Genomic DNA, 25,632 nt, shown 5'->3' on the forward strand with positions numbered 1-25,632 from the left:
GGAAGTCGCTGCGGGATCGTGGACAAAGGGGAAGGAATGCTTGGCCGGTGAAACGTGCTGCTGCCCTTCCTGGAATGTCCTCGCGGTAAAACCCCAGCAGCCTTGTTTTCTCAAGGATTTGGATTCACTTAGCCACGCAACACCCCTTTATCTCCTCGGCCTCCCCAGCCACAGCTCCCGAAGGCGCTGCCTGGCGGAGGACAGTGAACCCGCCGCTCACCGTCATCCAGAACACCCTCCCCACGCCACGCCCCCGCCGAGGCCCCGCAAGTTAACAGGGCCGAGGGGGGGGCCCCGAAGTAAAAACTCCTTCACGCTGGAACGGCTGTCCAGATCTTGAACACAGACTTAGACAAGCTTTTATTCTTTCCTCCGCAACGTGGCTGGCACGGTCCAAACCCACCACGAGAAACCCGGTTCTTCCCTGGTGTCGCCTCGTTTTCCGCCAGAAGTGGGGGTGTGGGGGTTGGAGAAGGCAGCTGGGCACTGCTGAAGGAGGCCCCGGCGAGGGTCGCCGCAGGGTCCGGCAGGCTGCAGGATTAGGAAGTGGAGGAGGGACGGGAGGTGGCAGTCTGGGGACACCTGCAGCACGTGCGCAGGCTCCAGGGGCTCAGTGTGCACTTACGGGTGAAGGCGGCACCCACGGGGGCTGATAAAGGCGGCCAGGGGCCCCAGAGACATATGCTGTGAGTGGGGGCCCTGCCAACTCTGGAAGATGCCACTGTTCAGGGGTCCTTGGTGTGCGGCTGACGAGTAGAACCCAACTGTTGAAGCTCTTTCTCCCCCAGGGCTGCCGTGTGAAGCTGGGAATACCAGAAGTGCCACCTCCCGAGCCCACCTGAGGGCAGCTGCTTGCACCTGGCCCTGGACAGAGGGGACGTGGCCCTGACGTGCCCCACCCAGGCTGCCGCCTTTGACCATGCACCTGGCCCGGGTGGCTGGGCAAGGCTGGTCAGGAGGCCGGGAGTGGCTGGTGCAGGAGGGGCTGGGCCTGGCCTGTTGGGTTTCTCTCTCAGCCTGGGGGCTGCCTGTGAGGATGGAGGTCTGGTGCTCGGTAGCTGGAGCTGAAGGAGCAGCAGGGGCCTGGCCAAGCCCCGTGCCCAGAGTTGCATCGCTGTGAGGCCAAGGACTCTGAGGCCGAGGAGTGCCATGAGCCAAAGACCCAGGGGTCCGGGCATCCTCGTGGCTGCCGCCCCATGGCCCCACCTCCTGGGCCCCACGGTGTGGCTGCTCCAGGCAACTCTGGGGCTCCTGGGACAGCCATATGAGGGACATCCCCAAATTCAAGTCAGCTGACAAATAAGCGTGACACAAATGTGGCCACGTAAGACTCACCAACCACACCAGGTCACTCTTCCTCCACGCCAGCGCCTGTGGACTGCACGTGGTCCAGCCTGACCTGGGCGTCCCTGGCAGCCTCCTGCCCATGCTGACCCTTCCAGGCTGCCACAGCTCCCTAAGCACATGCACCATCCACGATGGAAAATCAGGAACACGATATTCAATATAAGTGACCCTCTGACAGTTAAGTACATTTTCTCTGGGCCGTTCCTGTGGTCATTAGCTGCCGTGAAATCCCTGGGGGTGCCAAGGGGGCTTCACAGGCCGGTGGGGAACCCCGTGGTTCCATTCTATGGGGCGAGGCGCTGCGCTGTGCCCGCTTGGTCTCGTGGCTGCGCAGCCACGGGTGTGAAGAGGGAACCAGGGTGCAAGCAGGTGGGAGGCGGCCCCGGTGGAGGGCTCGGCCTCGCCCTGCACACAGCACGTGCTCAACGTATGTGCTGTCGTCGTCGTCGTCACTGTCGCCGTGGCCACCATCATCTGGTTATTTGTGTGCATTTCAGCCTCGGCCCGCAGGGCTTCATGCAGACAGCTTTTCCCATGTGTGTTGTGACCACCTGAGGCATGGAACCCCGACTTTCCCCGGGGCGCAGTGAGGCCTGGGGCACTTTCTCATTCATTCTGGAAGCTCGAGCCCCTCCCACCGGCTCCCCGCGAGTTCTGGGTAGGGACCCGTGGTCCACTGAAGTGGGATTTCTGTTTAACCTGCTACTTTGAGGGGGGAATGGAGGGGATCCACATGGGAGCTCACGGGACACTCATCCCCTTTAAGCCAGACGCCTCTGTCCTCTTTTTCCCTTCCTTCAAACATCGATGGCAACTGCTTTCAGGCAGGACGGGGGCTCTCATTTGCAGGAGGATCCCCCTCTTTTATAGGAAGCCATTTTCCCAGCCTCAGCCTGCCATACGCTCTGACTCCAAACACCGAACCGAAATGCACGTCTCAGTGGATCAGGGCGCCCACATGAGCCAGCGCCAAGCCGAATTGCGCCAACGCCACGCCAGCCCCTCCCCCAGCCGCCTGCGCACCTGGCCCCACCCAGGCCTTACCTGCTGCTTCTGGCCACCAGCTCCTCCCTTATCTTTTTAATGTCACTCTTGCATTTCTCAATCTCTACCACCTTCAGGCCTTCCACTGGCAACAGAGAGGGACACGGGGGTGATTAGCATGTGTACGTGTGGCTCCTTTGCCAACTGCCGCCGGCAGCCAGCCCTCGGCTCCCATCCCGCCCCCTGGCCTCGCCTCCCTCGCTCAGCTCGGCCACAGCCGATTCCTGCATCTGACTCCAGCATCCGCCCTGGAACCACTTCTCTTGCGCTGCAGTTTCCAGAGGGCTGGAGCCCCCCCCCCACGCCATTCCCAGAGATCCTCTCTTGCACCTGGTTTCTTGCACCTGTGTTCTTTATCCACATCCCTGAATGCCAGCAGAGGACATGGGACAAAGAAGTCTTTTATTCCCTTCCCCCACCGCCCACCCCCCAAAAAAAGGAGAGGAGGAAACTGGGGTTCCACTGCACATTAAAATGCAGTGGAGGGCCCCAAGCTGCAAGCCTTCCCAGCAAGGATTAGTCTCATTAAGATAAAAGCTTTCCATTTAAAGGTCTCCCCACAGAGCAGCTGATAACCAGGAGAAACTGTTCACCGAAAACAGAGGAGAGAGAAACAGGCAAAGTTGAGGGTTAGCAGAACCTGGTGTTGTTATTTGTGGGGTCCTGCTGCAGAGCAGGCTTCAAAAGTCATCAAAAAACCAGCTGGAGTTCATACTGCAAACAGGGTTCAACTTCGAGCCCTTTGCCTTGTACATTTAGCCCAGAAATACTGCCATGAAGCAAGTGACTTTGGAAAGGCTTTTAACCATAAACAAGTTTAGTTTTGTTTCTTTGTAATCATGCCTCAGTTTGTATGCAAAAGGATACAACCCACGATGTCACCCTCTTCCCCATTCACCAAGGTTGGCTCTGAATAACCGCTAAAAATAAATGAAAGCCGCTTCTCAAGGGAAAACAAAACTACTGGGTGACTTCTGACTGCTTCCAGCAACTTCCTCCTACTCCTGAAGTACTGCAGCCAGCTCCGGAGCTGGGTCCACAGAGACGCTCGGGTGCAGCCTCCCAGGCTGCGGTTTCTATGCCTTTCTGGTGTCTGCAGCCACGTAGGGACGCGGCTGTGCAGGCACGTGGCCGCACCCTGCCCACGGTGACGAGGGATCCAGTATTCGGGTCTGGTCCCGTGACTTGCTTCTGTGCCGCCGCGCCTGTGTACGTGAAGTTCAGAACCTTCTCTGCCCTCTCTGGCAGGACAGTGGCAGGGCAGGGGGCCGGACACACGGGCCCCGGGTGCATGGAGCTGTGACGGCGGGGGTCCCCGTGGCGGACGCCTGCTCCTCCACACCGGGACATGATATTGCCCACGTTTTGGTTCACTCACTGCTCCCTGAGTGTGCACAGCTGCCATTGGTGTTCTTGCCCCTTTCAGAAGTCGCCGCGTGCCGAGGAAGGCACACATGCTTTGTGGTTTGCAGATGAACTGGGACACCCTCCGCGGCTCCTGGGCTGCTCCCTGCCATGGGGATGCCCCTGTGGAGGTGTCTGGGGGTTTCCCACTGGGACATCGAAGGGAGCAAATGGTAGATTCAACGTCAAGAGCAGGAAGGGGCTCAATCTTGTTGACACACGAAAGGCAGAAAATTCTGGAAAGTGAATAGATCTGGAGAAGAGGCCAGGTGTGCGGTGTACACTCCAAACAGGGTGGCTGTGCCCTGCAGTCATACGTCCATGGTTATATATATTATGTTTTAAACATCATTTTTTCTGAATACAAAATAATATATGATCATTGTAGAAAATGTAGAAAATATGGAGTATCTCAAAGAAGAATGTTTTAAAAATATCTAGAATCCTATTACCAGGAAACAACCCTTTTGATGTTACATACGTTGGTGCATAGCCTTCTGGGCATCCCCCTTGCATTCTAAATTATCTTCCTATCAGGCTATTCTCTGTCTATCACTATCTATCTATGGATCTATCATCTATCTATTCAATCTATGGAATCTATCAATCATCTATCCATTCATTCTTAATTTTAAGAGACAACATTGGGCTTGTGTAATCTATTCTGTTTTACAACTTGCCTTTTCACTTATTGATAAATCCTGAACGCATTCCTGGCTCATGATTTTTGATGGGTGCACCATGTTAGATCGTGTTGCTACTGGAGTTGACTTAGATCATCTTCTCTGACCAATTATTGGGGTGATGTTAAGAGTAAGCCTTTTAGGTCACACAGTCCAACATCACAAACAGGCACCACACAGACTCAGAACCTATGGCAATTAAGTTTACGAAGAGAGTGTTTGTCGAGGAAACTGGCAGTAATGAGATGGCAAATGCTGAGCATCAATCGATGGAAGGCAGAGCTGGAGGGAAGGTGGGCGGAGGATGCTGGCAAAAGTGCACAAGTCTCAGTCCCTGCCAGATTCGGGCTGCTCCAGGGCTCCTGCCCTGTTTCCTGGGACACCAGGCTTCCCTTCCAGACAATTCCATAGCTCCCGTGATGAGCCGTGCCAGTGGCCCCCTCGAGTTCCAGAGGTCCTGGGGCCGGGCCTGGTATGCAAAGTCCCGCCCAGAGAGTGCTGAAAGGCCTGCAAGTTTCTACAATGTGGCTCTCTTGTCCACCTTCCAACTTAAACGCAGGTGGGTGGGGGCCCAAGAACCCCACACTAAAGCCGAGCCCCCAGTCCCACTCAACATGGACATAGGCCTTGGAGTCCAGCCTGCGATTGTCCCATTTGCCACCCTTCAGGGCTGCTCCCCACCAGGCACGGACCCTTGGGCATGATCCTTGCAGCGTGAGCATCAGCTGAAGCCCCGGCTGATCTCTTGACAGTCTTTAGAAAGGATTTTCGTGGGTGTCTGCAAGCCACAGGCCGGCCTGAAGGAACGGCTACAGGAATCATTCTCTAAGAGGAAGAGGCTGGCTTGGGTGGAAGGGGCCGCAGCGGGCAGAGGCCCCCAGCGGGCTACAAAGGCAGCTCTTTTCTACGCACTTCTTCATCTGCCTTGCTGTGCTCTCTGGAACGGGCTGCTGTGACTCTGGCAAGGCCGTCCTCTGGCTGCAGAGCGAGTGAAAGTTGTTTAAAGACACACAGGACCAGAGCCAGGTTTCCATGCTTCCTCCAAGAACTTCACTAGAGATCTCCCTGGGGCACATTTCCTGAGTGAACGGGGCGCAAAGCCGGGTTTCGGCATCAAGACTTTTGGATTGTCTGCATGACCCAGTGTCAAACTTGGGGTTGGCTCGAGCCGTGGCCTGTGCTGTGTTTAGGTTTCGGTCCAAGCCCAGGGCCCAGAGGCCAAGGAGACGGGAGCAGGGCTGCCCCGGGCCCCAGCTGCAGTTGCCCGGAACCGCTGCCACCGTGTCCAGCAGCCCCATCAGCCAACCAGGAAGGAAGCAAGTCAAGAGCCCTGGGATGTTCTAATCTCTCAGCAGGAAGTGGGGTGAGGACCTGGGTGTTCTTTGTTTAAGAAACAGTCTTTAACCCAGGAGAAATGCCAGTCTCCTGGAAGAAGGCAAAATATTTTACAGGAAAAAGAAGAAAAGCTTTAAAAGTCAGTTTAGAGAAATGGAGAAATTTCAATTTGATTCAAAAGACTATATATTTGAGATGGCCAAAGAGTATGCAGGAAAACCCATTTAAAACAAACGCAGTGGGATGTGGTTGTAAAGATGGCCAGTGCTGGCTGGCTGCCTCCTTTAGCCTGAGAAGCAGGAAACAGCTCGTAACAGCTCATGGGAACCAGATTAAGTTGTGTGTGTGTGTGTGTGTCTATGCCCGTGCCCTGGGTGGGTTTACAGAGCGTGCACGTGGGGATGCGTGTGTGTGCCTATGTGAGTGTGCACATCTGGCTGCACGCCCAGGGCGGCCACCTGTGAGCCGTGTCCCTGGCTGCATCCCCAGCCCAGTGGCCTGGTGGCCTGGGCCAGCTTCCTTCCAGCTGCTGCACAGGGTCAGGACTGAGCTTCTCGGTGGCTAGCTGAGCAGTTCCCCAAGAGGCTGGCCCCAGAGGTGCAGCTGCAGGATCCTCCTCAAAAGCATGTTCCCTTTTCCCCTGCCAGGGTCCTGCACGCTCCTGGTTACTCGTCTCCAGGTGAAGGCACTGCTCTCTCTGTGGTGTCTCCCCCATGGAGCTCGGCATGGCCGAGAGAACACCAGTCTCCTCTGGGCTCTCTTAGATGCTGCTGGAGAATGGTCAGTGTCAGCCGGAAGCACCAGGAAGGGGTGCACCCACAGCCGGGAGGAGTTTGGTGAAGGAGGGATGCCCCCCGGGATGCGGGAACCTCCACAGCCATGTTTATGGGATGGGGGAGGCGGGCGGAGATGTTGCAGCTGGCCATGGGGAAAGGCACACAACTCGGGGCCGTGGGTGCACTGTGGCCAGCTCTCACCCCTTGGCTCCTGGCCCCCTCCCTCCTCCCTCCCTGATCCCTTAGAGAGGCGAGCTCCCTCGATCCCGTTCCCACAGGGATTCTGATCTGTGCAATGAGCCTGAGCCCAGCGGGTGAAGGCGAAGCCATCTCCCAGGTAATACATGTGCATCTCTCAAGGGCCCAGTGGGAAACAGGAGGAGGGAGCTGATTCCAGAGGATTCCGGGGGCTGGCACAGCCGAGAGGAGAAGGTCACGTGGGAGCCGCCCTGTAGAGGTCTTGGGTCCGCGCAGACACCTGAAGGTGAGATACGGACACTGCTCGGCCAGACAGTTACCTCCACGGCCAGACGTCTGCAGCTGCACAGGCCCATCATGGACCGTGTCGAGGCTACAGTGTTTCGCTGTAAGAGAAGACTGGAAGCTCCTTGCCGCCTCTTCGATTTACCTGTTTATATTTTAGGTGACGTGTGATGGGTGGGGGCAGGAGCGGGCGTCTCTGCTGAGAGCGGAGGTGAGAGGGGGCCGCGGGCAGCTCCAGGGGAGGGTTCCAAGAAGCGGAGTCTCCTCTGTCTGTCCACGGGCATTCGCATGCCAGGGGGCAATTATGCGACTTTTCACACCTGTCGATGCACATGGTGGCTTGGCAGCGGCAGCGACCCAGTGACCGTCGTTGAACTCTTCCCACGTTTGGAGGGTTCCCTGCTCTGTGAGTCTTGATGGAAACAGAGCTCACCTCCCACGATGCAAGACGGAAACGGCACGTGCACGCTCCCTGGCTCCCCTGCGGCTGGGGGTGGGCACATGGCCTGGTTCTATCCAGACTTCGGGTGTGTAGCAGTGACATGGAGAAGCAGCCTGGTGGTCACAGCAGTGACAGGGGTGGGGGGTCGGGTGCGGGGGGCCAGGGTACCGGGTGACAGATGCCGGCGGAGCTAATGCAGTGTCCTGGGGCTCAGAGACGGTGACTCCAGCTCTGTGCAGGATTTGGGGCATCACTTCTGTTGCATAGCAACTGAGCCCTCTCTGCAAGGCCTCCAGGTGATTCTGGGAGTCACCCCAAATCCTTTAGGTGTTTGCTGCTTGCAGCTGCAGGGTCCGTGGATGCAGCCTCTTTTCTAACCTGCACCCTGGGCCACCGTGGAGCGCCCGGCCCTCCGGAGTCAGGAGTCAGGGGCCTGGGGAGGTGGCATGTCACAGAAGAGCAGGGCAGCAGGGAGTGAGAGAGGACCAGCCAGGCACCAGGGACTGACCTGGATTTTCTTAAATTCTTCTGACTTGATGGGTAGACTTGGGCAGATCCCTCAGCCCCTTTGGGAGCTGCCTTCGTCATCAATGGGGTGAACAAAGCTCAGGTGACCCAAAGAATTAAAAAAAATGTCAAATCCCTTCAAAAAGCGTAAATATCACTACAGAAGTCATGTGTCGAGTTATTTATATGAAGCAGTCTTTGCACGATCCTGATTTTTTTTTTCCTTGAAAAATTACAACTCATTCAAACAAGATAAGAAGAGGGACGTTCGGTGGAAGATACTGGTATGTACCAGCCGGAGATTTCTTTTGGTGATGCCGTGACCCTGAGTGGTCTCACGTTTGGATTTTTTTTTTCCCTCATCTCCTGAGTTAATAAATATGGTCCCCCTTAATCGCTCACATTTGCCTTGACATTTACAAATTGCTTTCCGGGTAGTCGAGTTGTTAACCCGAACGCAGGAACGTGAGACATGTGGGATTCAAGGGCTGCCTGATTTCATGGTCGGGCAGGAAGGCTGGGTGACTTACGGCTGTTTTCCTCCCAGAATTTTAGCTATTGGGCAACTGCGCCAAGACTTGAATGGACTCTCTTTGCTTAACTACTTGTTTGTCTGCTTCCCTTTCGTGGTGATGGGAAACGTGGAGGGACGACTTAGGAGACGTATTCCAAATGGCTGTGAGGACACAGTGGGGGGCAGGGTTCAGATTCTACTCTCATTTTTGTATAAAAGCAATTCATATGAGATATTTGACCCAGGTGCCTCTCCTGGGAGGAGCTAGGCTTGGGGAGGCTTTGAGTTCTCATTTTGCATGAAGGAAGGCTTTGCCATTTGCTTGTGTTATTTTAAAGCAAAAACAAAACGCTTAGATTGGTTCCTGTTCCAGCCTTTGTTAACGGTCAAAGGTAATCTTTGAGCATTTCACAAAGACAGCCGCACTTACCTCCAGCCTTGCTTCCTTCTGTCACCGTCCCAAGAAGTTAATTTTGAAAGAGCTTAAAAAACATATAAGTAAAAAGGACACAAAAACCCCACTCACATTCGACTCTTTTCTCTAGCACGGCCAAGTGATTCGCGACTTCAGCTTTCAGTTCATTGATTTTAAATGCTCTAGGAAGGGAAAGAAAAAAAAGACAAAGTGTAACTGACAAAACTCTCAGAGTTGAAGCTGGTTCAGCTCCGCCATGCTGGTGGGTGGTTTTATTCAATGTGCCTGGGTGGTGAGGCCGGGCCTCCTGCCTCCTGGGGAAGGAGGAGGCTCTCCGGCCACAGTGTGGGCAAGTCCAGCTCCCGCACTCTGTCCCGCTGGGCACAGGTCACTTTCTGGGGAACTTCTGTGCCCTCTTCAGGCAACAACCCATTCAGCTAAGCAATTCCTGAGCTTTCAGAGGCCTCCCCACCTGCCTTTTTCCCATTTTAGTTACCCTGGGGGAGTAAGATGCCTTGGTGAAATTACTCTCAGAAACAGAAAATATTTCCTGCCGAGTTGACGAGAGAATGCAGAATGCAGAGGAAGGCCCATCTCCATGGAATCCAGTGAGAAAGCTTGGTTTTAAAATGGCGCCAGTTCCTGTAGATGGTCCTGATCGCAGAGGGGCCAGGGGAGGAAGTTCCTGGGGACACCAGCCTCATCCTGAAAGGGTCCACCTGAAGTGGCTTTTGGTGTGAGGGGGTGTTTCCCAGACCCCATCCAAGCTTCAGAAGTAACAAAAGGATCTTGTGATAAAGGCAGTTTCCCCTGGCAGGTGATACATCAGAGCCGGCCAGCCACGGCCAGGCCCGGAGCAAGGCCATTAGAGTAAACAGTGCACGTCTGTTGATATTAGGTGTCTAAAACACACCATACCTGGAGAACTGCTCGGCGACCTGGGTCAGCATGTTCTGGATTAATTCTTCTCTCTCTGCACATCAAAAAGAAAGACAGATGAGACAAAGGCAAGGAAGAGAGCTGCGAGCGTCACGCTGTGGAGACGGGGCACCCCTGCTGAGCCTGGGGAGCTGCCTGGGGGTGCCCAGAGGGCCCCCTGGGCTTCCTGCCCACCTCCCACTCCCCTTCCCCCTGGGCTGCTCCAGGGACCCCCCCCCCCCCACTCTCTCAATGGTCTCTTGGCCGAGTGGCAGGACTTGTGGTCCTTCCAGTGTTAGCACCAGTATAAAGAGCAAGCAGAACTGGGGTTCTAAATGCAGGACATTTTCACTTGGTGCCTGGGTCCAATTTATTGGAGCAATTACTGTGACAAAGCAAGTCCAAGTCATATCTCAAGTGCAACACACAGTGTTCTCATGGCTGCTTGAGGAGAGGAAGCTGACTGGGTGAGCAAGTTTGCCCCTTCACCGCATGACCTATAAAACTGGGCTGGGTTGCTGGTTTTACAAGGTTCAGGTCCAATGCTAAATGCAACCTGCCTGTTTTCCTGACCAGGGCGAGACTCAGAGGAAGGAGTAGAGGCTCACGGAGCACTGTCCTTTTCAGCAATTCTATGCTTTGGGGAAGGGAGAGATTTCCTCTCAGCTCCAGCTGGACATTAGGTCATGCCCTGAAACATTAGGAACCTACACAAGGTTGAGTTCTGACTTCATGCTATCTTCTATGTTGACTTTTCACCTAATCCTCTATATAAACAAAATCAAAACCAAACAAAACTAACCCACCAGAACAAAAAAAAATATTATTAATCCAACATGTCAATGGGGCTCAAAAACCAAAAATGTTTATACCCACTCACCCAATATCTCCATTTCTAGGAAATAATCACATATGTACACAAACGCTGTTCATCAAAATGCTATGTAGCATAGTGAAAACTGTAACAAACTATATGTCCATCAGATGGGGATTTGATAAATAAATAAAGATATATCCATACTATGGAGTCATATTCTGCTACCAGAAATAATATCTTGTAAAATATTCATGTCTATTGTTAAAGTTACAAAATTAGTTTATAAAACAATAATACAGTGTGATCCTATTATGAAAACATATTGGGAGCTGTTATGGGTTGAATTCTGTCCCCCATAAAACATCTATTGAAGCTCTAATCCCTACTGTCTCAGAATGCGACCTTATTTGTAAATAGGTCATTGTGGATGTAATTAGTTATGATGAGGCCATATTGGGGTAGAGTGGGCATTTAATTGCATACGACTGGTGCCTTTATAAGAACAGGAGAGTCACAGAGACAGAGACAAAAGACGGAGAAAGCCAGATGAAGGTAGAGGCAGATACTGCGTGATGCATCTAGAAACCAAGGAGCACCAAGGATGTCCAGAAGCCAAGGAATCCCAAGGACAGCCAGAAACCAAGATGCCAAGGATGGCCAGAAACCAACGAATGCCAAGGATGGCTGGAAGCCAAGGAGTACCAAGGACGGCCAGAAGCCAAGGAGTGCCAAGGATGGCTGGAAACCAGTGAACATCAAGGACAGCCAGAAACCAATGAATGCCAAGGATGGCCAGAAGCCAAGGAATGCCAAGGATGGTTGGAAGCCAAGGAGCAACCAAGGATGGCTGGAAGCCAAAGAGAACCAAGGATGTCCAGAAGCCAAGGAGCACCAAGGACAACTGGAAGCCAAGGAGTGTGGACATCCGGAAGCCAAGGAGAACCAATGATGGCCAGAAACCAACGAATGTCAAGGACAGCCAGAAACCAATGAATGCCAAGGACGGCTGGAAGCCAAGGAGTGCCAAGGATGGCTGGAAACCAATGAACATCAAGGACAGCCAGAAACCAATGAATGCCAAGGACGGCTGGAAGCCAAGGAGTGCCAAGGATGGCCAGAAGCCGAGGAATGCCAAGGACAGCCGGAAACCAATGAACGTCAAGGACAGCCAGAAACCAACGAATGCCAAGAACAGCTGGAAGCCAAGGAGCACCAAGGATGGCTGGAACCAAGGAGTGTGGATGTCCAGAAGCCAATGGATGCCAAGGACAGCCGGAAACCAAGGAGTGTGGACAGCCTGAAACCACCAGAAGCTGGAAGAGGCAAGGAAGGAGTCTTCTCTGCAGGTCTCAGAGGCAGTGTGACCTGCACCTTGTTTTTGGACTTTAAGCCCCCCAAACTGTGAGAAAATACATTTCTATTGCTTTGAGCTCCTTGGTTTGTGGTAATTTGTTGCAGGAGTCCCAGGAAACTAATACAGGAGTGTCGATTGTGATAATAATAGGCTTATTTTTTGGTTGTAAGATTATGTACAAATTTTATTTTCTTATGTTTGCTTCTCTATGTCTTATACATTTTCTATAATGAACATATATTAATTTCATAAAAGAAACACATTTTAAGAATGACTCAATCTAAATTAGCCTGTCCAAACAGAGGATAGAATCAGATCACCCAAGTTTCCCTCCAGTTCTACCATTCCATGACTTGATGAGAAGAAGAAAAACTACCTTTTGCTATAGCTCTTGTATCTACAAGAGTAAAAATGTCAGTTAGGATGCTTTGCTAGAGCCATTGATGGAGCAGCTGGCTTGTCCATGATGCTAGCCTTCAGAGAGGGACATGACTGCCAGGAAGGAAACACAGCAAGTCCATCCACAAGGCTCTCACAGGCTTCACTGGTGTGTGCTAAAGGGTTTTAAATCACTTATTCTGAAACCTTTGGCAAAAGTGTTGTTCATTAACTTCAAGAGTTGATCTCAGAGTATTGAGATAAATTTAAAAGACCATCAAACAATTGACATTTATAGGACATCTCACCCAACAACAGCAGCAAACACATTCTTTTCAAGTACCTGTGAAGTATTTACCAAGATACACCATATCCTGGGCCATTAAAGAAGAAGCCCTCAGTAAATTTAAAAGATTTGAAATCACCCAGAGTAAGTTCTTTGACCACAATAGATTCAAACTAGAAATCAATAACAAAAGGAAAACAGGAAAATTTCCAAACACTTGGAAACTAAACCACATAATTCTAAATAATCCATGGGGCAAAGGGAAAGTCTCAAGGGAAATTATAAAAAGATATTGAACTGAATGAAAATGAAAATACAACATATCAAAATTAACTGTGGAACACAGCTAAAGCAGAGCTAAGAGGGAAATTTATAGCACTAAATGCTTATTTAGAAGAGAGGAAAAGTCTTAAATCAATAATCAAACTTCCCTCCTCAAGAACCTAGAAAATGAGCAAAATAAATGCCAATAAACATATAATAATGATATAAGCAGAAATTAATGGATATGTAAACAGAAAAACAACAGAGAAATTCAATGAAACAAAGTGCTGGTTCTGTGAAAAGTTCTGTAAAACTGAGAAACCTAGGAGAGCAGACACAAATTGCCAATATCGGGAATGAAGGATGGGCCATCACTACAGACCCTGCATAAATCCAAAGTAGAATAAGGGAAAACCAGAAACAACTCTAGACACATAAATTTGACAACTTAGATGAAATGGACCAATTCCTAGAAAAGCAAAACTACCACAACTCACCCAATATGTCATGGATAATTTGGTTAGTCCTATAACTATAAAGAAATTCAATTTTTAACTAAAAAAAAACTGTCAAAAAAGATATCCCCAGACTCGATGTTTTCACTGGAGAATTTTACCAAAGTTCAAAGAAGAATTAATACCAATTCTATACAATCTCTTTGAAAATAGAAGAGGAAAGAAATCTTCCCAATTCATCCTATGAAGCTAGTATTGTCCTAATACTAAATCAGATAAAACAGTTAAAAAAAGCCAAGAAAACTACAGTCCAATATCCTTTATGAATATAGACACAAAAATCCTTAACAAAATGTTAGCAAACAGAATTCAGAAATATATAAAAAGAATTATACACCACATGACCAAGTGGAGTTTATTACAAGGATGTAAGACTGTTTCCCTACTTGCTGATGACAAGCTTGTCTACGAAGGCAATCCCAAAGAACCTAAAAAACAATAAAATAAAATAAAACAAAACAAAACACCTCCTAGAGCTAATAAGTGAGATATTGTTTGCAGGATACAAGATAAATATGCAAAAACAAATTTTATTTCTGTCTTCTGGCAATGAATAGATGGATAACAAAATTAAAAATATAATATCGTTATTTAGTAAAGATGGCAATTCTCCCCAAGTTGATATACAGGTTTAACATAATTTCTATCAAAATCCCAGCACACTTTTTTGTAGACATAGACCACTTTATTCTAAAATTTATATAGAAAGGCAAAACTGGAATAGGTAACTCTATTTTGAAAAAGAAAGTAAGGTGGTAGGAATCTGTGTACCCAATCTCAAGTCTTATTACATAGCTGCGGTAATTAAGATGGTGCGGTGTTAGTGAAGGGATAGATATAGACATCAATGGAATGGAACAGAGTGCCCTAAAATAAACAACAGAACAAAGCCCACGGAAAGAGGTTCAACACCATTAGCCATTAGCCTAAAATCGACTCCATGAGTATTCCCAGCCGATGACAAAGGTGCAGAAGCAATTCGGCGGAGTATGGACAGACTTCTCGACAAATGGTGCTGGAGCAATTGGAAATCCTAGGAAAAAAAAATGAATCTCAACCTAAACCTCACATCTTATACAAAAATCAACTCAAAATGGACTGCGAACTTAAACATAAAATGTAAAACTGGAAAACTTTTAGAAAAAGATGAAGGAGACAGTCTTTAGAGCCTAGGGCCAGGCACAGAGTCCTTAGATGTGACACCAAACCTGATCCATAAGAGGAAAAGCTGATGAACAGCATGAGATCAAAATTAAAAATGTTTGCTCTGCAAAAGACCCTGTTAAGAGGATGAAAAGACAGGCTATAGACTTGGAGAAAATATTTGCAAAATACATCTGACAAAGGGCTGGTATTTAGAACATATAAAGAATTCTCAAAACTCAACAGTAAAACAATCCAATTAGAAAATGGGCACAGGACACAAAGAGATGTTTCACTGAACAGGATATACAGATGGCAAATAAACCCATGAAAAGATATTCAATGCCATTAGCCATTAGAGAAGCAAAAATGAAAACCCCCATGAAATGTCAGTACACACCTACCAGAATGGCTAAAACAAAAAATAGTGACACCATCAAATGCTGGCCAGGACAGGGACAAACTGGACCATATATTGCTGCTGGGAATATAAAGTGGTCTGGCCTCTTTAGAAAACAGTTTGCACTTTCTTAAAAAACTAACCATTCAATGACCTCATATGAACCAGCAATGGCACACCTGGGCACTTATCCCTGAGAAACGAAGACATATTCATGCAAAACCTGTACACAGGTATTCATAGAAGCTTTACTCAGAAGAGCCCCGAGCCAGACACACCCAAGTGCCCCTCGGTGGGTGAATGATTAAGTGAACTGTGGGCCCTCCACTCCATGGAGTACTACACAGCAAGAAAAAGGAACTAACTGCCGACACGTCAAACAACTTGGATGATCTCCAGAGAACGATGCTGAATGGAAAAAGCCAATCCCAAAAGGCTATATACTGCATATTTCCAGAAACATTTATAGAGCATTCTCGAAAGGACACAATTACAGACATGGAGAACAGATTAGTGGCTGCCAGGGGTCATGGAGGGCATGGGGTGGGGACGAGGTGCTGCTGTCAAAAGGCAACACGAGAGGCGGGGCAAGATGGCGGAGTGGTGAGGAGCAGAATTTCGTCTCTCCCTTAGAGCAGCTGGCAGTTACCCAAGAACTATATGAAACAGTGTTTTCGGGATCTCCAGTAACCAGTCACACATTGGACACAAATTTGGAATTGGAGGAAAAGCGGAGATCGCAGCGAACATTGTAAGTTTCCCGGACCAGGGGTCTGGCGCCCCTCCCCACCCAGACCTCACAGACTGTCTTGCTACCGGCTCCCTGAAAGGGGGGAAAAAAAACCCAAAAAACAGCAATCTGCTGAGGGCAAGAAGGGAGGCTCAAACCAGCCTCAACTGCAGAATTAATTAACAAATTAATTAACTAACTTTGGGAGCTGGGGTGCTAAAGAAGGGCTGGGCTCCAAGAAGTGGGGGCACGTAAAAGCGGGCACCCATTCCCAGACTCCAAAAAAGCCATTTTTTTTCCCTTACATTTTGTCCCTTCTGGCTTCTCGCTGATCTCTTATCTTTTTGCATTTCAATAGCCCCCGGCAGGGGTGGAACTGAAGCGGTTGGAGAGTAATTATCAGACAATAGCCCAAAGCATATCTTTAGATGCTCTATTCTGACACTGACAAAACTTCCAGGCTGGGGGAAAACGTTTAAAAGAGACTCCTTTTTTTTTTTTTTTCCTTTTTTCTTTTTCTTGATTTCTTTTCTACCTTTTTTTTTTTTTTTTAAATCTAAAAGTAATATATATGGTTATTTTCTACTGGAAAGCCCAGGTTGAGGGACTAGGCTGGGCTTGGGGGAGACAGAGTACCCACAGTGTCTTTGAATTCCGTATTCACTACTGAAGGCCTCCACCCCTGTCTTTAATTGGCAACTCAGGCTGACCAAGGAATCTACCTGGAGAGGCCCCAAAGAGGAGAGGGGAGAAGGGAATAGTGCCCCTGAGAGATAACTGGAGTTCTGAGGATTGGGAGAGTGGAGGGAGGTCCAGCTCAACTGGCAGTCCTCCTTCTGGGAATCAGACCCCAGGGGCTGGAATTCAGATTCCAGCTTCAGTCAGCCACGCCCCCGACAGGATCAGAGTCACCAGGAGAACTAAAGTCTCCACACCTCCTTACACTGGTGGGGGAGCTGCGGGCTGGCCAGCGCCACCTGCTGGACAGGAGAGGAAAAGCACCAATTCTAAAGGCCTCATAGGAGGGTCTCATTCTCAGGAAAACTCCATACCCTCCCAATGAGACCTGGGCCTCACTAGACTGGGAAAATCTGACTAGGGTCGACCACATCTGAGGAGACCCACTCACAAAAAGGTTACATAGAGGCAGAGCAAGAAACAGAAAAAACAAGAGGGGAAAAATTCTGATCAACTAAATAGAACCTAAGTTAGAGGTCTAGAATAAGTTGAACTGAATAACAGAGGCCAGAAAACAAAGCCAATCAACAAGAAAACCACTAAGTAAAAGACAGAAAACAAGCTCCAAAATAAACTAATCAAGAGAATCAGATGCCTAGACAACTTAAGATAACAAGCCATACCAGGAAACACGAAAACATGGACCAGCCAAAGGAACAAACTAATAGCTCAGCTGAGACACAGGAGTGGAGGCAACTAATGCTAAATAAATTTGATGAAATGAAGGAAGATATAGCAAAAGAGCTGAAGGATATAAAGAAGACACGGGATGACCATAAAGAAGAATTCATAAACTTAAAAAAACAAATGGCAGAACTCATGGGAATGAAGGCCACAATGGAGGAGATGAAAAACACAATGGAGGGACACAACAGTAGATTTGAACAGGCAGAAGAAAGGATCAGTGAACTGGAAGACAGGTCATTCGAATTCATACACACAAAAGAACAGATGGTGAAAAAAATGGAAAAATATGAGCAGGGTCTTAGGGAGCTGAGTGACAACATGAAACGCACAAATATACGTGGTATGGGTATCCCAGAAGGAGAAGAGAGGGGTAAAGGGGCAGAAAGAGTAATAGAAGACATATTCACTGAAAATTTCCCAACTCTTATAAAAGACAGAAAATTAGAGATTCAAGAAGTACAACGTACTCCAAATAGAATAGATTCCAATAGACCTACTCCAAGACACTTACTGGTCAGATTGTCCAATGTCAAAGACAAAGAGAGGATTCTGAAAGCAGCAAGAGAAAAGCGATCCATCACGTACAAGGGAAAGTCAATAAGACTATGTACAGATTTCTCTGCAGAAACCATGGAGGCAAGAAGACAGTGGCATGATATATTTAAGATACTGAAAGAAAAAAACTGCCAACCAAGAATTCTATATCCAGCAAAACTTTCCTTCAAAAATGAGGGAGAGATTAAAACATTTTCAGACAAACAGACACTGAGAGAGTTTGTGAATAAGAGACCGGCACTACAAGAAATACTAAAGGGAGTGCTACAGGCTGTTAGGAAAAGACAGGAGAGAGAGAGTTGGAGAAGAGTGCAGAAATGAAGATTATCAGGAAAAGTAAAAGGAGAGGAAAAAATAAGATATGACATATAAATTCCAAAAAACAAAATGGTAGTAGAAAGTACTGCCCTTACAGTAATAACACTAAATGTAAATGGATTAAACTCCCCAATAAAAAGACACAGACTGGCAGAATGGATTAAAAAACAGGACCCATCTATATGCTGTCTACAAGAAACTCACTTTAGACACAAGGACAAACATAGACTGAAAGTGAAAGGTTGGAAAAAGATATTTCATGCAAACAACAACCAGAAAAAAGCGGGAGTAGCTATATTAATATCAGACAAGTTAGACTTCAAAAGCAAAACAATTAAAAGAGACAAGAAGGACACTATATATTAATAAAAGGGTCAATTCATCAAGAAAACATAACAGTCATAAATATTTATGCACCAAACCAGAATGCCCCAAAATTCATGAGGCAAACACTGTGATCACTGAAAGGAGAAACAGATACCTCTACAATAATAGTTGGAGACTTCAATACACCACTCTCATCAATGGATAGAACATCTAGACAGAGGATCACTAAACAAACAGAGATGTTGAATTGTATGATAAATGAACTAGACTTGACAGACATTTATAGAACACTACATCCAACAACAGCAGGATACACTTTTTTCTCAAGTGCTCATGGAACATTCTCTAGGATAGACCACATGTTGGGTCACAAAGCAAGACTCAACAAATTTAAAAATATTGATATTATACAAAACACTTTCTCAGACCACAATGGAATGAAGTTGGAAATAAATAAAAGGCAGAAGGTCAGAAAATTCACAAACATATGGAGGCTAAACAACACCCTCTTAGAAAACCAGTGGGAAAAGGAAGAAATTACAAGAGAAATTAGTAAATACCTCGAGGCAAATGACAATGAAAAGACAACTTATCAAAACTTATGGGATGCAGCAAAGGCTGTGCTGAGAGGGAAATTTATTGCCCTAAATGCCTATATTAAAAGAGAAGAGAGAGCAAAAATTGAAGAGTTAACTGCTCACCTGGAGGAATTAGAGAAAGAACAGCAAACTAACCCCAAAGCAAGCAGAAGGGAAGAAATAACAAAGATTAGAGCAGAAATAAATGCAATTGAGAACAGGAAAACAATAGAGAGAATCAACAAAACCAGAAGTTGGTTCTTTGAGAAAATCAATAAAATCGATGGACCACTGGCTAGGCTAACAAAAAAAAAGAGAGAGCAGATGCAAATAAATGCAATCAGAAATGGGAAAGGAAATATAACTACTGACCCTGCAGAAATTAAGGAGATAATGAGAAGATACTATGAGCAACTATATGCTAATAAACTAGACAACTTAAATGAAATGGACAACTTCCTAGAAAAGCATAAACAACCAACATTAACTCAAGAAGAAATAGATGACCTCAACAAACCAATCACAAGTAAAGAGATTGAGTCAGTCATCAAAAAGCTCCCAAAAAGGAAAAGCCCAGGACCAGATGGTTTCACATGTGAATTCTACCAAGCATTCAAGAACGAATTAGTACCAATCCTGCTCAATCTCTTCAAAAAAATTGAAGAAGAGGGAAAGCTACCTAACTCTTTCTATGAAGCCATCATCACCCTAATACCAAAACCAACAAAAAAAGAAAATTATAGACCAATTTCTTTAATGAATATAGATGCAAAAATCCTCAACAAAATACTCGCAAATTGAATCCAGCAGCACATTAAAAGAATTATACACCACGACCAGGTGGGATTTATTCCAGGTATGCAAGGCTGGTTCAACACAAGAAAATCAATTAATGTAATACACCACATCAATAAATCAAAGCAGAAGAACCACATGATCATCTCGATTGATGCAGAAAAGGCATTTGACAAAATTCAACATCCTTTCCTGATGAAAACACTTCAAAGGATAGGAATAGAAGGGAACTTTTTCAATATGATAAAGACAATATATGAAAAACCCACAGCTAACATCACACTCAATGGGGAGAGACTGAAAGCTTTTCCTCTAAGATCAGGAACAAGACAGGGATGCCCACTATCACCATTGCTATTCAACATTGTGCTGGAAGTTCTAGCTAGAGCAATTAGGCAAGAAAAAGAAATAAAAGGCATCCAAATTGGAGAGGAAGAAGTAAAACTTTCACTATTTGCAGACGACATGATTCTATATGTAGGAAATCCAGAAAAATCTACAGCAAAGCTACTAGAACTAGTCAATGAATGCAGCAAAGTAGCAGGCTACAAGATCTACACGCAAAAATCTGTAGTGTTCCTATACACAAGTAATGTGCAACAAGAGGAGGAAATCAAGAAAAAAATCCCATTTACAATAGCAACCAAAAGAATCAAGTATTTAGGAATAAACTTAACCAAGGACACAAAAGACCTTTACATAGAAAACTATAAGAAACTGCTAAAAGAAATTGAACAAGGCCTGAAAAAATGGAAGAACATACCATGTTCATGGATTGGAAGACTAAATATAGTTAAGATGGCAATTTTACCTAAACTGATTTACAGATTCAATGCAATACCAATTCAAATCCCAACAACTTACTTTACAGAAATAGAAAAACCAATAACTAAATTTATTTGGAAGGGTAAGATGCCCCGAATAGCCAAAAATGTCTTGAGAAAGAGGAGTGAAGTGGGAGGTCTCACACTACCTGACTTTGAAGCATATTACAAAGCTACAGTGCTCAAAACAGCATGGTACTGGCATAAGGACAGATATACTGATCAATGGAATCGAATTGAGTGTTCAGAAGTAGACCCTCACATCTATGGACAACTGATCTTTGATAAGGCAGTGAAGCCGAAGCAACTGGGAAAGAGCAGCCTGTTCAATAAATGGTGTTTGGAGAACTGGATATCCATTTCCAAAAGAATGAAAGAGGATGTCCATCTCACACCTTATACCAAAATTAACTCAAAGTGGATCAAAGACCTAAACATTAGCACCAAGACCATAAAACTCTTAGAAGAAAATGTAGGGCAATATCTTAAAGATCTTGTGAAAGGAGGTGGTTTCTTAGACCTCACACCCAAGGCACGAGCAACCAAAGAACAAATAGACAAATGGGATCTCCTCAAAATTAAACACTTTTGTACATCAAAGGACTTTGTCAGAAAAGTCAAAAGGCAACCTACACAATGTGAGATGATATTTGGAAACCACATATCAGATAAGGGTTTAATATCCCGAATATATAAAGCAATCCTGCATCTCAATAACAGAAAGACAAACAATCCAATTAAAAAATGGGCAAAAGACATGAACAGACATTTTTCTGAAGAGGAAATACAAATGGCTCAAAAGCATATGAAAAAATGCTCAACTTCACTGGCTATTAAGGAAATGCAAATCAAAACCACAATGAGATATCATCTCACACCTACCAGAATGGCCATTATCCAAAAAACAGAAAATGACAAGTGCTGGAGAGGATGTGGAGAAAGAGGCACACTTATTCATTGTTGGTGGGAATGTAGAATGGTGCAACCACTCTGGAAGACAGTATGGAGGTTCCTCAGGAAGCTAAATAGAGATTTGCCATATGACCCAGCTATTCCATTGCTGGGTATATACTCAGAGGAACTGAAACTTAAGACACAAACAGACATTTGTAAACCAATGTTTATTGCAGCATTATTCACAATTGCCAAAAGATGGAAACAGCCCAAATGTCCATCAAAGGACGAGTGGATAAACAAACTGTGGTATATACACATGATGGAATATTATGCAGCTGTAAGAACAAAGACATGGATCATGTAATAATTTGGATGAACCTTGAGGACATTATGTTGAGTGAAGTTAGCCAGAAACAAAAGGACAGATTCTGTATGGTCTCACTAATATGAACAGATATTAATGAACAAACTTTGGGAGTTAAAAGCTGACAACACAGGCGACCAGGAGATAGAAAGAGGGCAGAGAACAGCCATTTGATGCTGAAGGACTACAGAATGTTTAGGATTGATTGCATAGATCCAGAAATAGACAGGATAATACTGTGTGATGGTAGCACGGTATTGTAAGTACACTGAACAAAGATGTCTGTGAGTAAAGCTGAAAGAGGTGGGATAGGAGAATGTATGACACCAGAGGTAAAGATAGATGATAAAGACTGGGACTGTATAACGTGGCAAAAACTGGAGTGGCCAATGACTGTTACTAAATATACAAATATAAAAATGTTTTTGCATGTGGGAAAGCAAATGAATGTCAACCATGTAGAAATTTGAAAAAGGGATGGTATTCAGGAAAAAACATAATCAAAGCAAACTGGAGTCTATGGTTAACAGTAACATTGTAATATACCTCCATTAAATGTAACAAAGGCAATACGCCAATGCTAAATGTATATGAGAAGGGGATATAGGGGAGTAATATGGGATTCTTGGTAGTGGTGTTATTTGCTGTCCTTAGTAGTATATTGTATTGTATGACATGTTATTTTTCTTTTTATCATTTTTTCTTATTGCTAAAAACAAAACAAAACAAAACAATTTTTCTTGCAGTAATCAGTATGTTCAAATGCTGATTGTGGTGATAAATGTACAACTTTATGATGATACCATGAACAACTGATTGTACACTGTGGATAAATGTATGGTATGTGAATATAACTCTATAAAATTGTAGGAAAATATATATATAGGAGTAAAAGTGTTGGAGAAAACATGGTGAGAGGGATGATGCCTCACCAATATGGACTAACTACAATGTGTAAACTCAGAATTGAATCTTATAACATAGCCTAATGTGGACACAGTAATTGTAATAGTCCCTAGATTGTAAGCTCTTACAGCAGTTAATTCTATCCCTGAATTGTAAGGCCTATCTCTAAACTTTAAGATGCTGATCCCCTAGCGTATGTTGTCACAGACATTGGGACTGGCGGTTTGATGTGCTGAGCCCTCAAGCATGGGACTTGCCCTTATGAAGCTCATTACCACAAAGGAGAGTCTAAAGTTGTATGTAATGGTGCCTAAGAGTCTCCCCTTGAGTGCCTCTTTGTTGCTCAGATGTGGCCCTCTCTCTCTCTAACTGAGCCATCTCGACAGGTGAACTCGCTGCCCTCCCCCTACGTGGGACCCGACTCCCAGGGGTGTTAATCTCCCTGGCAACGCAGAGTATGACTCCCGGGGATGAATGTGGACCCGGCATCGTGGGACTGAGAGTATCTTCTTGACCAAAAGGGGGATGCAAAATGAGACGAAATAGTTTCAGTGGCTGAGAGATTCCAAATGGAGTCGAGAGGTCACTCTGGTGGACATTCTTATGCACTATATAGATAACACCTCTTAGGCTTAATGTATTGGAATAGCTAGAAGTAAATACCTGAAACTACCAAACTCCAACCCAGCAGTCTGGACTCCTGAAGACAATTATATAATAATGTAGATTACAAGGGGTGACAGTGTGATTGTGAAGACCTTGTGGATCACACCCCCTTTATCTAGTGTATGGATGAGTGGAGAAATGGGGATAAAAACTAAAGGACAAATGGGGTGGGATGGGGGGATGGTTTGGGTGTTTTTTTTTCACTTTCATTTTTTATTCTTGTTCTGGTTCTTTCTGATGTAAGGAAAATGTTCAGAGATAGACTGTGGTGATGAACGCATAACTATGTTATCATACTGTGGACAGTGGATTGTATATCATGGATGATTGTATGGTATGTGAATGTATTTCAATAAAACTGAATTTAATTAAAAAAAAAAAAAAGGCAACACGAGGGACCCTTGTCAAGTACATGTTCTGCATCTTGACTGCATCACTGCCAATATCCTGGTTGTGATATTGTACTCCAGCTTTGCAAATGTTTCCATAGGGTGAAACTGGTCTTGGGCACAGGGCATCTCTCCGTATTATTATTTTTTTTATTAGAGAACTTGTAGGTTTACAGAAAAATCATTCATAAATCTCTGTATCATCTTTGCAACTGCTTGTGAATCTACAATTATAAATAAAAAGCTTATAGACAGAATGGAATAAAAAAAAGAACCTTCCTCTGGGCTTTTGAGATGGTATCTTTTAGCATTATGGGATTTTTATGCCCAAATTTGAATTTTCTTCTATACCAGTAATAAATGCTTTTTGCCACTCCCAGAGCCAGGGAAGAAGTTCCTACTCTGGTCCCTGATCTGGCTTTGCCTCGGCCCACACACTGCCCAGGCTGGGCATCAGTTATTCTGGGAAGGGACAGACACTGAGAACAACCTGAGGGGCCTTGGGGGGCCGTGGCAATATATGCAGCCGATAAATGTAATGCAGCACGTGGGTTCCTCTTTCCAGATAGCTCAGAATCTGTGTTCTTCTGCAAGGCACAGGGGAACACAAGTGCTCTGTATGCAGAAGGCCAGCGGCACCTGCCACCCAGATGCACAGCACGTTCAGGAAGGGGAGGGCCCCGTCGCCGCCGAGAGTCACGCAATTCCAGCCGTGGGCTCTGATTTCCTCCCACGGGATTTCAGAACTTGCAGAGAAATTGGGACTGAACACAGGTAAAGCCTGAGACCCGCCCCCAGCTCCTTAAGCTCGAGCCCTGCCTCAGCTACCATCATCCTCGTTATCAGCTTTATGATGTTTTTATTATTATACTTCTGGGGCTCACGGAGGTTCAGAGATCCTCTCTGCCATCCCTTTCCTGCTTCCAGAGCCTTCCCTGGGGTGGCAGGCCAGGCCCCGCTCCCCGGCTGAGGGGCAGGATTCTGCCCGCAGAGGCCCCCATGCCCTCCCCACGGCCTCCAGCTCCCCGAGGTCCTCAGATACCCCCAAATCCCTGGGGTTGGGGCAACAAACAGATTCCAGATCCCAAAGGTCCCTCGTTCCCAACCCATGTGTCAGACTACATTCTACCAGAAAAGTCGGCTCTGATGGCACCGACCTCTTCTCAACGCTGCATGGCATGTATTTAATTTTGAAAACAAAAGCATCTCAGTAGTTTTGCTCTGAGACTTTCTTGGTGACTTTCAGACCAACCGGTCCTAGCCAGGGTGCTGTCAATTCAGGCTTGGACGAGGCTGGGCCTCGGCAGTCCTGCCAGGCCTTGAAGTTTGTGGGAGAGGAGGGAAGAGAAAATAAGACCCTGAGGGAAGGGGAAGCCACAGTGCCCACGGGTGATGCAGACAGACGGAAGCCCCTGGAGAGCAAGTGGACAGTCACAGGCAGCCCATGTGCTCTTGCAGGGAAACCTGGGCCGTGGGAGCAGCTCACATGTCGTTAAAGGTGACCCTGCCCCAGGCCGGTATAGTTGCAGGTGTGCAGCTTCAACCTGCTGTAATTTGCTCCCAGGTGCCGACTGGCCCCCCAAATAATCAGTCCTGACAACAGAGGTTTAAGTCAAGTCGTCCCCACCCACCTGAGGTCTGGGCTGCTTCTGCCCTGTCTGCACCTGGTCTAAGTAAGGCAGGTTGTTGGGACCCCGTGTCTGATGGCCTCATTACATGACAGGCAATGCCAGGTAAATGGGGGGCCAGCAGCACCTTTCACCTAATCTCGGAGTTGGCAGGGTCTGGGTCTGAATCGGTCCAGCTTGTCACAGTCTCCAGGCCACGGATTTG

The 25,632-nt window shown here is 46.6% G+C and overlaps 1 protein-coding gene across 11 annotated transcripts in view; it reads right to left on the reverse strand.

Moving 5' to 3' along the window:
* The window catches only part of PDE9A (phosphodiesterase 9A), a 120,662-nt gene that overhangs the window by 32,126 nt on the left and 62,904 nt on the right, over nucleotides 1–25,632 (reverse strand). For 9 of the 11 annotated variants that reach the window (XM_037831177.1, XM_037831166.1, XM_037831186.1 and 6 more), the window contains 3 exons: nucleotides 9,869–9,923; nucleotides 9,062–9,132; nucleotides 2,392–2,476 (listed from right to left, as the gene is read on the reverse strand). In XM_037831177.1, coding sequence (XP_037687105.1) covers nucleotides 2,392–2,476; nucleotides 9,062–9,132; nucleotides 9,869–9,923 — 211 coding nt within the window. Of the gene's footprint in view, nucleotides 1–418; nucleotides 1,457–2,391; nucleotides 2,477–9,061; nucleotides 9,133–9,868; nucleotides 9,924–25,632 lie in introns of those variants that run through there. The other 2 variants (XM_037831230.1, XM_037831244.1) reach the window with 2 other exon arrangements.

Source organism: Choloepus didactylus, chromosome 1 (assembly GCF_015220235.1).
Source record: "Choloepus didactylus isolate mChoDid1 chromosome 1, mChoDid1.pri, whole genome shotgun sequence".
NCBI lineage: Eukaryota > Metazoa > Chordata > Mammalia > Pilosa > Megalonychidae > Choloepus > Choloepus didactylus.